The 14,898-nt window shown below is 38.8% G+C and overlaps 1 protein-coding gene across 3 annotated transcripts in view; it reads left to right on the forward strand.

The window, feature by feature from the left end:
- Nucleotides 1-14,565, forward strand: part of KLHL2 (kelch like family member 2) — a 62,712-nt gene extending 48,147 nt beyond the window's left edge. For all 3 annotated transcript variants that reach the window (XM_048942361.1, XM_048942360.1, XM_048942362.1), the window contains 10 exons: nt 2,312-2,421; nt 3,618-3,734; nt 4,645-4,794; nt 5,631-5,748; nt 6,907-7,104; nt 7,796-7,897; nt 8,782-8,910; nt 12,425-12,565; nt 12,656-12,799; nt 13,445-14,565. In XM_048942361.1, the coding sequence (XP_048798318.1) occupies nt 2,312-2,421; nt 3,618-3,734; nt 4,645-4,794; nt 5,631-5,748; nt 6,907-7,104; nt 7,796-7,897; nt 8,782-8,910; nt 12,425-12,565; nt 12,656-12,799; nt 13,445-13,473 (1,238 nt within the window). In that variant the 3' untranslated portion in view covers nt 13,474-14,565. The remainder of the gene's footprint in view (nt 1-2,311; nt 2,422-3,617; nt 3,735-4,644; nt 4,795-5,630; nt 5,749-6,906; nt 7,105-7,795; nt 7,898-8,781; nt 8,911-12,424; nt 12,566-12,655; nt 12,800-13,444) is intronic.
- Nucleotides 14,566-14,898: the final 333 nt, after the last annotated feature.

The following is a 14,898-nucleotide window of genomic DNA, read 5'->3' on the forward strand; positions in this document are numbered from 1 at the left end:
ATTTCTTCTTTTTCCTCATAGCATGTCATAAATATAAACCACCTTTTGAAAAGAAACAGAAGTCTTTTGTATATAAAATTAGTTCTAGATGACGAAGTGTATCTTGTTGAATGTGATGCTATTGGGTTGGCTTTCTCAAAGAAAGGTGAACAAGGCTTCTTTTCTGCCTCCTTTTGAACTCAGCTTCGCTGTTCTGTCAAATGTACCATTTTATGGTATTGTTGTTTAAAACGTGGGGTTCATCAGGAAACTAATTTATGCAAGTTAGAGTTTTCAATTTCTATGTGTAATGTGCTAACAGTAAAATTAAGCAAATATTTATTTCAGTAAGTGTGCCTCTCAACATTCTACTCAGGCTCAAGAAACTGCATATTTGTAGTCTGAAAAGCAAGCAGACATAAAGATTGGTAAGGAATAGAAGAGTAATGACTGTTATAGAAATCCATTTGCTTCTCCTCGTCTATTCTCTTCCATAGCCTGAAATACTACGGAAAACACTAGTCTGTATTAGGAGAGAATGTTGCAGAATTGAAGGGATTATCATTACATGTATGAAAAGGCTGGTAGGATAAGAGAAAAGGCAACGACTGCCTACTTAGAATAGAAATGAAGGGTGAAAAGAGTAACAGTTTTAAGTAGATAGTGACTTATTCTGTCACTGTATCGAGCATTAGAGCAGTTGATGTTACTCAAGTCTGATCAATGGTGAAGTGTGTGTGAAGTTCAGATGCAGGGCGTCTACTGTGATGAAACTAGGGACACATCAGTCAGTAATGTAACAGAGGTCAGAGGACTGGATTGTGTCTTCCTGAAACTCATTGTTTAATGAAATGTCGTTAAGGTAAAATATCATCGTTCTGGTTCCCAATCCCTGATTTTTCACAGTTATGGTGAGATCTTGATGACAGAAGGTTTTATTATCATTTACGTATGGTACGTGTTCTTGAACTTCTGTCTGAAGCAATTTATATTGCCTGTTTGAAGGTAAGCAGGATAGAGAACTAGAAAAATCATGCTGCACTAGGTTTACATGTTATATATTGCACATTATAAATTATATAGTGTTCTCTAATCTTTACTGCAGTTCAAAAAAGCTGTTGTACCTTGAAAAAGTCAACCTGAAACATGGGACTTGTCGATCTGGGAGCATTCAGCATTGTCTAAAATTTCTCCACAGATTCCAAAGGATGGTTGAGGTGGGAAGGGACTTTTGGAGGTCCCTTGGTCCAACCCCAGCTCCAGCAGGGCCACCCAGAGCAGGCTGCACAGGCCCACGTCTGATTAGCTTTGGGAGATCTCCAAGCAGGAGAACCCATTGCCTCTCTGGGCAGCTGTTAAAGAAAAAGTTTATGTCAGGCATCAAGTTGTACAGTACCACCAGTGGAGTGGTAGAAAAGGCTTCAGAAAATTCTTTAGTTTGAATATATATGTTAACTTTTTAAAACATAACTTAAACTTTGAGTGAACTCTTAAATTTCCTCTAAGAATTGCTCCTTCTAACTTTCGTTAAGCCTAGTTGAAGAGGGTGAAATAGCAGTTAAGTGGATGGAGCTACTTAGCATGTAGGTGAATAGCTTACAAAGAAATTCTAAAAGAAGGGAGAAGACAGGTGAGTAACTGAACCAACAACTGGGTTAGGTTACATGCTGTATGCTAAAAGAAAGCTGCTGGTTCTGCAGCCAGTTCATGAAATTTTGTCAGCTTTGTTTAAAGCTTGGAGACGATAAAAAAAAGAAGAGGAAAAATTAAGCAGCTCCTACATCTTGTAAACAGTGAGGTATGTAGTGTGTTTATGAACTGAAAGAAGCTCTGAGAGATGCAACAGGATGCAAACCTGTTGGACAGCTCTTTGATTTGATCTACGTTCCTCTGTGTAACCACTGGTTAGTTGTAATGAATCAGCCCTTGTTCATTTTGAACTGCAGGTTTAAAACGTTTGTCAACAACGTACAGGCTGTGTTCTTTCTCTGGAATCTTTTTTGCTGTATTTGTGTGTGCTTTCAAATATGAAGTTAGCAAAAAGAGCTTTAAGTAATTGTCAAGGACAAGCATAGAGTAGAACCACTGAAAACATTAAATTGATATGGTTGCTACTGTTAGCATATATTTTAATATTTCAGTTATTTTGAAGAATATAAGTACTATATATAAGTACTTTTACCCTATATAAAATGTTAAGCTGCAGCTTCCAAGTATGATGGAGTAGCATATGTATGGAATCATATTCCCTCTTTTTCTTCTACTACTCCAATGCTTGGTTTGCTGTGACTTAGCACTCTATGTTAATGTACTTTTATTCCCCTCCAAACAGAACAGCACTTTTCTGACGTTGTGCTTAGTGAAGAATACCTCAATCTTGGTGTAGAACAGGTGTGCAGTCTGATATCCAGTGACAAACTTACAATTGCCTCAGAAGAGAAGGTAAGTCCACCTATATTACACTATTCTGATTTTCCTTTCGTGTAAGAAAGTAAGCTTTTTCTTACTGCTCCTGAAAACCATCTGGATGAATTCGTTGTTTCCTTAATGAAATTAAGCACAAACTGTGCTAGTCTAAAGGATTTTTCCCAAAAGTGTTGTCAGTTTGGTGAAAATTGATCTCCACACATGGAAATCCCACAATTGTATGAAATCCCTTAAGGCTTTGTTCCTTGAAAAAACAAAGTCAGTTCAATGGAAATTCCTTCTCATCTTCAGCAGAACAAGGAGAGTTCTTGCTGTGATTGCCCATTTTTAATGAGGCTGTTTAGACAAAGTGAAAATTGTGCATTGTAAAGGATGGGGCTCAGTAGCTTCATACTAGGAAACTTGAATTTGAAGTTGTTTAAGTTCTGCTTTAGCTAGATCTTACCCTGCCAAAGCTTGTGAAACTGATCTGTGAGTCTAGCAGATCTCCTTGAGCCTCAAGTGGTTTTTTGTTTGTGTAGAGGCATTTGCTTTGGGCCTTTGAATCTAGCAGTGAGCAGTTAAAAATCTGTTCTCCTTTTTCCAATGAGTACGTAGTTTGTAGTGACATCTCTGCTCAAATGAATTTAAACTGTATTTTAAAGCCTGTTTCAGTGCTGACAATGATGGCTCAGTTGTGTTTCATGTTAAAATATTTTTTCATAATGGAGAAACTCTCAATCTAAGAATCATCTGCTTAAACTGTAATTAACAAAGTTCCCATAAAACTCTGAAGCTCCAGATGTTGTTACAATACAATGCTGATAAGGTTTTAATGCTCAAGCACCTAATGAACTGCTGTGAAATACAGGAGAAACTAGACTTGGTGCTGCTTCTCCTGCTAAGACTCCATGATGATAAGTCATTTGAGTGGTGGCGTGGCGTGCCGGTTCTCTAAGACAAGAAGAGAAGCATGAGCATTGTGATAACTCTGCTGTACTGTTTGTTTAGACAGTATTGCTGGGTTTTCAGTATTAATGATATCACTGTGTGCACTCTGTCAATACAGCACAACTGCCCTTGATTAGATAAATACAGAAATAATTGGGGCTGTAACAACTACGGTCTTTCCTTGTGTTAGAAAAGTAAAAGCTAATGTTGGAGACAGACTGATACTTTTTGTACTCACGGATTTGTAAGTCAAGGGACTTGCATTTGTTTGTTTTTGGAAGGTATTTGAAGCGGTGATAGCATGGGTAAACCATGACAAAGATGTAAGGCAGGAGCTAATGGCACGCCTGATGGAGCATGTCCGGCTGCCTTTGCTTTCCCGGGAGTATTTAGTTCAGGTAAGCAAAAAAGAACACTAATTCTTGAGCACGTGAACACTTGTTTATTTTTTTTTAATGCCAGGTGGATAGTTTTACATTTAAACAACGGTGTCACGTAATGCATTGCTAATGGTAAAAAATAATAATAATAAAAGAAACCACTACCACATGTGCACACATGTATGCATGCACACAGTCAAATAAGAGATTGCCACATGAAGGATGCCACGTGTAATATATTGCTTTGGATGACTGCTTGTCACGGCATACTTACAGGCTGAATGATTTAATTTTCTGAGGCCAGGACAGCTTTCATTTGTAATATGATCTTCGATACAACAATTCCTAAGAGGATTTTAAGTTTCAGAATTATGTCTGTTAGGGCTTAGTGACAAAGAAAATGTTTCTTTACCTGGTTCACATATGTTAATTCTGTGAGATTACGTTGACTGCTTTGGTGTCAGGTCAAATATTTGAGATTGAAAATACAATTTCACCATTAACATTAATTAATAGCTCCAGTAGCAGGTTGCTAGTATCTGGTTTTAGAAATTCTGTCTTTATGAGATGAATTTCTTCCACTTTGTTGTTGCAGGCTGCTTTAAATTCTTTTCTCTCCTCCAGTCTACCTTTAAGTGTTTGTATTTGAAGAGCCAAGAAAGGTCTGATTGTGAGCCAGTCGCTTGCTATTGTCAGATGCTCTTTCTTCCACTTACTAATTAAGAGAATCTGTATCCTCTGATTTCTTCTCAGTGACTGCTTATTGCCAGCACATACATACATTTGTGCCTAAATGGTTAAACTATTAGTAGAAAATTAAGGTAATCTGCATTTTTTTCTGTGATGCAGGCCTTATTACACTTCAGAGTATGATTTGTTTTACTTCCTTAACGTGCTCAGACCTTGTTAAACTTCTATTAATAAACAGAGAGTTGAAGAGGAAATACTGGTTAAGAACAGCAGTGCTTGTAAGGATTACCTCATTGAAGCTATGAAGTATCACTTGCTGCCTACCGAGCAACGAGCTCTGATGAAAAGCACTCGAACGAAACTGCGAACACCTGCTAGCCTACCAAAAGTAAGACCCTTGTTTTTCCAATGCACTTACTTCTTCAAATTCCATTTTAACAGATGTGACAGCATTACTATCACTCAGTCCAGTAAAATAATGAATAGCAGAATAGCGTGTCTAACAAAATACAAGAAGTCATTAGCTTTGCAATCCATGTAACTGGTGGAACAGTTCTTTTCCTTCCTGCTCTACCTTTCTCTCCAAATTACATATTTTGAGGAAGTTCTTCAGCATTTGTGAAATACACGGTGATGATCCTGTTGTTGACTAAGTAAGCCTGGTTTAAAAATAAAATAAAATTAAAAAATGGACCCATGCTTCTGAGTCATGGCGCTTTATTTTCTTCCAAAGTATAAAATTCTGCTCATTTAAAATAAAGAGTGTGTGTGTGTGTGTGTGTGTGTGTGTGTGTGTATAAAATGTTCTATCCAGTGATAAAGAAGTTTTGTTGTGCTCTTATGGCAACTGCAATAATGGAAAAGGAGATTCACTTTTTTCCTAGCACTTTTACCTCCAAGGAACCAAATACGGCTGTTCTATGACGGATGTTCACAGTGCCATTGAACATGAGAGCTACTGAATTCTCCTACCTGCATTCTGAGTATGAGGTGAAAATGGAGCAGAATTGTGCCTCGTTCATGAGAGCTTTAAATTCTTGTTACTGCCTGCTTTTGTACCTGAGGTATTTTCTCTGGGCAGAGTTAATAATTGTGTTTTTTGAAAAAGGAGTTATGCCTACGTTGCGAGGCCCAAATTGCTTTTCTAGGAGGATCACCCTTTGGTTTTTACAAACAGGTGCTCTCATATTTACAGATAATTAATAAATATCATCTCTCTTTCAGTTGATGATGGTAGTTGGAGGACAGGCACCAAAGGCAATTCGCAGTGTTGAATGCTATGATTTTAAAGAGGAACGCTGGCATCAGGTGGCTGAGTTGCCTTCCAGAAGATGTAGAGCAGGTAAATAATGCTCAATATTTTGTTACGTTGATTAATGCTTCAGACTTCAGTTGTTCACATAAAGCTTCCTACTCTATTTCAAACAGTAATTTAAAATAGTTATCTGAGAAGAGCCAAGTCTTTACTTCAGTGATCACCCGTAAAATTTAAATCATGGAATCTTAGAACGACCTGGGTTGAAAAGGACCACAGTGCTCATCTAGTTCCAACCCCCTGCTCTGTGCAGGGTCACCAACCAGCAGACCAGAGCCACATCCAGCCTGGCCTTGAATGCCTGCAGGGATGGGGCATCCACAGCCATCTTTGGCAACCTGTGCCAGTGCCTCACCACCCTCTGGGGGAAAAACTTCCTCCTCATATCCAACCTAAACCTCTCCTGTCTCAGTTTAAAAGCATTCCCCTTGTCCTATCACTGTCCACCCTCATAAACAGCCATTCACCCTCCTGTTTATCCACTCCCTTCAAGCACTGGAAGGCCACAATGAGGTCTCCCTGGACTCTTGTTTTCTCCAAGCTCAACAAGCCCAGTTCCCTCAACCTTTCCTCACAGCAGAGCTGCTCCAGCCCTCTGCTCATTTCAGTGCCTCCTCTGGACCCGCTCCAAGAGCTCCACGTCCTTCCTGTGCTGGGGGCCCCAGGCCTGGGCGCAGTGCTGCAGATGGGGAATGATGTACTTGCTAATCTAGATAGACACAAGTTTGATAATTTGAATTTAATTGGTATTTCAGTTCATAATCTGAGAGTAAATTACATCAACTGCCAGTGATACAGAGGATAAATATATGAAAATACTAATACATTATAATAATTAGCAATTCTATTACTAACATACCTTAGTATTATTATGTTAGATGACGAATGGGAAGAAATGACCACCTGATACCAAAAAGGCAAAAGTGTGATGTTAAAATATTTGACATAGCTAAGCAAGAAGAAATTCAGTAAGCATCAATTTCAGGAGTGTGAGATGTTAATAACAAAAAGTATCAGAACTTCTGATACTTAAATTGAAGGTAGTATGGCTCTGTGACAGTGTCAAAAGTCCGTGTAGTGAGTACTGTAAATTGTGTCCAGTATCTGCATAGTTACAGTACAGAATGAAATGATTTAAGAAACAGATGAAAATGCTCAACTTTCTTCTCCGTTTTCCTGCTCTAGGAATGGTGTACATGGGAGGCATGGTTTATGCTGTTGGTGGTTTCAATGGTTCATTAAGAGTTCGCACAGTAGATTCCTATGATCCGGTGAAGGACCAGTGGACGAGTGTTGCTAATATGCAAGACAGGAGAAGCACACTGGGAGCAGCTGTATTAAATGGACTTCTCTATGCTGTGGGAGGATTTGATGGGAGTACAGGTATCTTTGCCTTTACTTTCTGTTGATAAGTTTTCTCTACTCTTGATGCAACTGTATCAAATATGAGTATCTCTTACCTGTGATGAAAGGAATGGTGAGGATAGCCTAGCACCTTGTGGTTGGAGCATGCTTTAGTGGTCTCATCCTTCTACCCAGTGCTGAGCTGCAGGCTGTTCTTTTCCATCTAAGGCTTTAGGCATAATGCCTGGACAAGTTCCCTTTCAGTATTACTTCTACAGTCTAGGTCCGTACCTCAAGGAGCCTGTGAGCAGAAAAATTACACCTCTGAGTTTGTGTCTGGTGTAAGCAGGGTTGTAAACAATGTTGTCTGAACTGTGGGAAAGCATACAGTCATGTGCTTCACAGGTATGTTAAACCTTTTGTCTGAAGGTTCTTCCCTTAACAGCTGCTACTGATGTGTACGTAGTAGAGAATGTTTTTATTTAAAGAGAAATAAATCCCAGGGAAAATTGTTCAAAGTTCCCCAAGGTTTTACTGCTTTGTCCATTTGCAGACACCAAGAATGTGGTGACTTTATTTGGCCAGCTGAAGGATGCCAGTTGTTGTACCTCTTGCAAAGTAGTTAAGTTTAAAATTAATTAGAGTTGACAGATATCGAGAACCTTCTGGAAGATACATGACATGTTGCATCTAGATTTGTAGAGGACTTAATGTCATATTGTTTTCACAGGTTTATCATCAGTTGAAGTTTACAACTTAAAGACTAATGAGTGGTTTCATGTAGCTCCAATGAACACAAGAAGAAGTAGTGTTGGAGTGGGTGTTGTTGGAGGTAAGTTTACAAGTCACATTAGAAATGAGGAGGAGAAATGCAGTCATTTACTTACTGCCTTTTTTCACCTACTTCAGGTTTTGGTTTCCTCTCAACCCTATCATTCAAATGGTGTGAGCTAGACATAGGCATTCTACTTTGTTTTGGCAAGCTTTTAGCATAGGGTTTTTTTTCAGGGTTTCAACTGTGTATCAGATGTGCCTAAGGCCAACCAACAATACGTGCTAACCATGTGTGCTCTATATTATGCATGTCAGCAAAGATAAAGAGCCTGTTTGCTGAAGCAGTGAGCATTGAAATTGGTCTTTAATGACGTAACTCTGTACTGTTAACTCTGTTATCTGTGGGTGACTGGTGTTCAAGGGCAGCTTGGTGGTGAATAGCTTGGTTGTTGCTTGTGCAATGCACAGCCAGCTTGTGTGTCCTAAAAGAGTTTTAGGCACTTTTTTTTAAACTGCATAGGAGCCATTGCTGTTCCTTATCTAAAAATGGAGAGTATACAAGTAATTTTCATCTGAATTTTTTTGATGTTTCTAGGGAGCCCTTAAGTGAGCTAGCAATGTTGGATACACTTGAATTAGTTGGCCTTTGAACAATTCTTAGTTAAAACCAGAGTCAAGTGCCCTTATGTCAGCTAGGCAGTTGAAAGTCTTTTGACTTGCACTGTTCTTGTCAGATGCAAAAGCTGTCTTTTACCTCCTAAAAATGACAAGAACCACAGTGTATTATCGTGAACTACGTGCAAAAATAGAAACTCACAGCAACTGATGGATACAAGTAGTGGGCAGCTAACTCAGAATGGTGACTTCCCCTCTGCATGTTTAACAGTGTACTTATTCCATGTGCATCAGAAATGTACAGGTTTTTCTCTCTTAACTTTACAGGTAAACTGTATGCAGTTGGTGGCTATGATGGGGCATCACGTCAGTGCCTTAGTTCAGTCGAATGCTACGATGCCAATACAAATGAGTGGAGCTACGTGGCAGAAATGAGCACTAGGCGGAGCGGAGCAGGTGAGCGAACAAAAATCAACAGCTGTACTAAAACTGAAGCAGATCTGTGCTTTTAGATTGTATCAGAAATATAAAAGGTAAGGTAATGTCTGAGTCTAATGAAAAGCATCAGTCTCAAATGGCAGACATCTCAGGTTATAAACACAGAAGTGTCTTACAGACTGAAATTCAGTCTGTTAAGAGTAAATATTTTCCCTTGCTTTTTCGTACTTTTCATACTCTTCCCATAGCTTCTCAAGTTTACAGTGAACTACGTGTGGTTACTACAGTCACTGTAGTAGCAGCTAAATAAGGAATTATCAAAATCTAGGTGTCCAGGATGAGAGAGGTCATTTCCTCCAAGATATCACTTTGCCACTGTTGGGCTGATTTATCTAGTAGCATTGTCAGATGCACTTTTCTTGTGAACCATAATCTAGATTTCCACCTCTTTTCGGAGGACTCGTTCTGCATTATTATTTACTACAGGAAATTTTGTCCTTGTTCATCCCTAAGTTGGTATTACTGCTTTCATCTTACGACTTCCATTTATGTGCCCTTCATTTCATCCTCAGTAATTCTTCTCACCACCTGATGTTCACACCCTTTAGATATGTACAGATTACTGTGTTGTCCTTCCATATTTATCCAAGGTATATCCTTTTGTGTCTTTAATCTTAAACATCCCTTCTTATTTTTTTCATGGATTCTTTTCCCTTTGGGATTCTGAATATATATATATATTTCTCTTCTCAGACATTGAAAATGCCTGTGGTATTCTGCTCTTGCTTAATGAAATGTTGTTTCCAGAGCTTCACACTGACTTTAGCATTTTCATTATCTATTTTGGACTCGACTCTCATTTACTGTTCACTTTCCTCTATTTGTCTTTTGGTATTTCAGGTTTTTTCAACTCGCTGAAGTTGTTTTATTTCTGTAGGTGCATCCAACGTGAACTTTTTCAAGTCAAATTGTGCAATATTATTTTTCTACGTTTATTTTTTCACTTAGGTCACTTCTTTGTCAATTACTCAGCGGTGCTTTTTAGCAACACCTTTCACATACCTACTGGTGATTGTGCTAACCTGCTTCACAATTGGAAAAGATGTTGCTGCAAATAAAATGGGTGGCCTTCCTGTATGCTCTGTAGATGACTGACAGTTGTCCCAACTTTACGTCTTGCCTTCTATTATTCTTTATTCATGTTGAGTAGTTTTTAAGCTGTGGTAATGATATTTAAAGTCAATCCAAATTATTTCAGTGGGCATTATATAAAAGTATTAAAATCAGTCCTGAATTTAAGCTACATAGTTTGTCATATTTCTTTACCGCCCTTACAATACTAGCAAGTAGACCGTTCTGCTATTGCTAGCAATAATATTTCTGTGGTTTTTAAATGAAAGTTAAGTTAATGAAAGAAGTCTGAAGCTTCTAGTTACGTAGTTGGTGTATCATGAAAATAAATCCGGGATTAAAACTTGGCCAGAGCTGCAGTAGGCAGTTGTCTAATACTGGTGAGTTTTGAGGAAGATGTTTATATAAAACAGCCAAATTACTTGGTATCTCAAAGCTCTAGATCTGCTTCAGCTGGTGATCAGCCCTGGTGTTTTAGGTACTCACTAAAGAGAATTTCGTTCCTGCATTAAATCTATGGATCTCTGTTCATCTCAAGGGACTTAAGCTCATCTCTGCTGTTCCTGCTGCTTCACCTTCATTCAAAAGCCACTTCGGAGGTGAACCCTCAGTTCATCTTCTCTAGTAGCGACTGCATCTCTGTTGGTCAGTGTGGGGACAGATCTGTTTCAGGCAACATGTCGGGATGAGGAACTTCAGATTCAGATACAGGCCATTTGGGAGGGATGAGAGTTAAGACAGGGTCCTGAAAATGGGCAGGAAAGAAAAGTAACAGGAGAACTCTGAAGACAGCAACAAGAAGATACAGATGGAAGGAGCAAGATATAAGGTAGGACTTGGAAACTGGGGGTGGGGTTAAGGGAAAATGAAGGACCAAAGAGAAATGAAAGACGTTTTTAAAAAGGAATTGCCAAATAAGAAATGGCAATATGGCAAAAAAAAAAACCTATTTACGCTATGTAGGCAGGTCAGAAACTGGAGAGAAAATACAGATGGGAAAGAAAAATAGCAATGAAGCACATTCTTTATAGTTGTTGGCTTGATCTGTATCACATCACACATTCAAACTAAAAATCTTAGCCATCCTAGCTCCACAATGTTTAACCATACAAAAGATGAATGCTGTATTATCCTGTCTAATAAAGAGAGTGGGAGGAAGAAAAGCTGTCACTTAGTACTGTGACACGATAGCTAGAAATTATAGCAATCCAAGAGGAATTAAATGAACTGGGATGGGTAGAGGCGAATGTCAGTCGTGAACGGCACTGGCAGAGTGCTAGGTAGCATGATTTATAATCAGTGTCATATTAAGAGCCGCTTTTCAGATTTGCAGTACTAATTAACTCCTCCTTGTTTCCTTCCTTTTTTCTTTTCGTTATTAAAATCTGTTGGTTTTCTTAATGAGCAAATCATTACTGCAGATTTATTTTCTCTTCCCCATGTAGGATAGGAGTGGTCCACACTTGCAGTCTTAGGGATACATTTTTCAAAGGTCTTTCAGCTGGCTGTTAAGGTCTCAGAACATTTTTTTTTTAAGCCCAACATCCTTCCATAGTAATGACTTTTAATTATCTTTGTGGTCCAGCATTCACAACTTTTAATGCCCAAAAGTTGTACTTCTGAAACCTAATATGTTTGGGTTATAATAGTGCATTATAAAGCCAGGAATAAACAAACAGACCTCCCTTTTTGTTTCCTCTGTTACCATCTTTTCCATATGTGCAGTCTAACTAGCAAGTAGGTCTTGGACTAGCTACATTTATTACTTCATCCCAAGCTTATAGACTCATAAAATGTTGTAAAGTAAAGGGGACCCTGGGAGTAAAGGAGATCCAAAAAATACTTTGGGATAATTTGGAGTTTTGTGTTCTAGCAGAGGAAGGTACTCACTGTAATTGCTTATTTTGTTTCATACACGTTTATAAGGTATTCCAGCACTTCAGTGGAGGTATTCCTATTGTTTGATGTCTGTGCACTCAGCTTTTATCTTCCATACTACATAGTTTTTACTTTGTAAAAATTCAGTTAAGCTTTTATCACTCCATCAGATTTCCTTTACGTTGAATTGAGCATACTGTGTTATTTACTATCATTTCTAATTAGTCCTAAGCTCCAGCCATCCTCCTTGTTCTGCTCATCATTTTTTCATCCAAAATCTTCTACATGTTATGTTGCAGAACACCTCTGGTCCCTGTAAATAAAGATGGGCATGCAAGACATGTTATCAGTGTCTTGCATTACTCTACTGTCTCTTTATGTATCCTGACCCAAATGTTTTCTGAAACACTTCCTAACGTTGAATGAATGATTTATTTTAGCAGACATTTCTTTGATTGGTTTTTTTTTTGGTATCAGTCAAATGATGCTGTGGTTAATTTGGAGTGTTTTCACGTGTTCACAGGTGTTGGTGTGTTAAACAATTTACTGTATGCAGTAGGTGGTCATGATGGTCCTTTGGTAAGAAAAAGCGTGGAAGTGTTCAACCCTGTCACCTGTACGTGGAAGCAGGTTGCAGATATGAACATGTGCAGAAGGAACGCAGGTACAACAGTCACTCCTCATGCTTTCATGGGTGTGAATGAGCTGATCATTAATTTTCATAATTGGTTCCCTGTCTTTTTTGTTCTTTTAGGTGTTTGTGCTGTAAATGGGCTCTTGTATGTAGTTGGAGGAGATGATGGCTCCTGTAATTTATCAACAGTGGAATATTATAATCCAACAACTGATAAATGGACAGTTGTGTCATCTTGTATGAGTACAGGAAGGAGCTATGCAGGTAACGTTGACTAGGGTTTGTTTTTAAGACTTTTTACAGCATATTGAACTGTAGTCAGGATAAGAAACTTGATAAAGCAAGCTTTCCAGCACAAAGTAGTGTCGAAAATCAAAGCTAAGGTACTAGAATAGGTACGAAGAATTTCATGGTTCATTTTGAATAAAGACTTCAAACAATTGTTCACTAAAATGAAAGAGATACTGAACTGTATAGAAGAATTTAGTGTGCAGTGATGAGTTAGAAGGTTGCAGTGTGACTGGTCCCTTTTTTCCTTGGAAGAGTTGTTGTCATTGTCTCAACTTGCAGCGGTCCAATTCTGAAGCTCTCTGTGGGAGATTGCTATTTAGAAAATGAGCTGCTGTAGGAAGCTTCTTCTTTACTAACTGCAGTTTCTTAAGTTATTACAGAATCTAAGTGTATGTAAAGGCTATATTAACTATAAGGGTAAGGTTGATTTTTCTTCCAAATAACAGAAACATTCAGAAATCTACAGAGATTCATTTAAGTTTGTTGTATCATTGATGTGCTGTTAAAAATAAATGAAGAACATAGTAATAGCCTGCAACGAGCATCATATTGAAAAGCTGTGCATGAGCACGGGTTCTTCTGTTTTCCCAAGACCTGCACCTTTCTCCCTTGCTCCAGGTGTTACAGTTATTGACAAACCGTTATGATCGACGAGGGGATTTTCCATTTGATTATGCACTAGAAGCAGTCTTCAAGTGTATTTGAAGTGACTGAGTACCTGAGCACTTCTCTACTTGTAGCTGCGCCTTGAGTCACAGTGGAAGATGTGGCTGTGTACAATTAGAGATGATGGATGATGAAGATTACTCTAGGCAGAGGCAATGCGTGGGACTGCTCTGCGGCTGAACAGGGGCTGATGGAATTTTTGAAGTGTAGTAGGACCGTTTCTTTTTATACTGCAAGATCTTCAAACACAGAAGCCACTTTCATAAGGACAGACTTATGTCAGTTGTGACTGAGAAACAGATTGTCAGTGGAGAATGGTGTGTATTCTGGTGGAAGTCAATTTGTCTTATTTTTTCCAGAGACTAATAATCATATTTAAAGAAATGAACCGTCAGTCTACATAGTAGGTATGGAATTCCACCTCAGTAATTCAAGCTGGCATGGGGGGAATCTGTTTCCTTTTATATTAAACTTTTGTTACATAACTATAATATGTGCATAATGTATGTGTGAGCATAAGTTGCTTTCTATTGAAGCTCTTCAAAACCCCACTTGATTATTTATAATTTGGCACAGTACTTTGGATATGCCCGTACTATGTTGTACAAGAGAGTTGTATTTTTTGATATTTAACAATACTTACCCCTACTAATTTCCACAGAAGGAGATCAGAGATGGCATAATGATTCTTGAACAGGTCTGATTTCGAGGTCTTTTTTAATAAAAACGTTGTCTGTACTTAATGTTTTTCTTCTTTCTGTTCAATTTTGGTCACGTTTAGATGTTACTTCTTTCTTACCTTTTTATGCGAAAGGTGATTTGGCATGAAAATAACTGAAAATTTATAATGAGTGTGTGAAATTAAGTTGAACTTGCATGGTACCAAGGTCTCTTAATGCGTGTAACCTTAGCTTCTGTTAGCTAATACTGGATATGCTGTATGTGGCCATGTTCATAGAGCAGCTCGTTTCTATTCATTCCTGGATGGCCTCCTTTTAACACGACCAAAGTTATTGTCATATTTGAGATATTTTCTTCAAATAAACAGTTTGTATATGGTTTCCTAATGCCAACCAATTGCTTAAAGCTCGTGTTTCTCCGCATGCCTCGTCTGCCATGAGGGAAGAGATGTGTGGGGAGAAAAGCAGCGACTCCACCCTCAGGTCAGGGAAGACTGTGAGCTAGTGATGGCTGAGGGTGGGAAGCGGTGGGTGTTTAGTGAATGGGGTGGTTCTGAAGGGGTTGTACTCAAGCCACCGTACTGGAATTGTAGTTTCCGTTGTTAGGGGGATGCCTTGGTGGCCCCAGGCCCTGGGGGAAGGAGGAAGCTTCCCAGGCGGAGAGCCGCGCTCACCGGGCTCAGGGCAGCACCCCGCCCTGCCCACCTGCGGGCCCGCCTCCTCCTC

The sequence above is a fragment of the Lagopus muta genome, chromosome 4 (genome assembly GCF_023343835.1).
Source record: "Lagopus muta isolate bLagMut1 chromosome 4, bLagMut1 primary, whole genome shotgun sequence".
NCBI classification, from domain to species: domain Eukaryota; kingdom Metazoa; phylum Chordata; class Aves; order Galliformes; family Phasianidae; genus Lagopus; species Lagopus muta.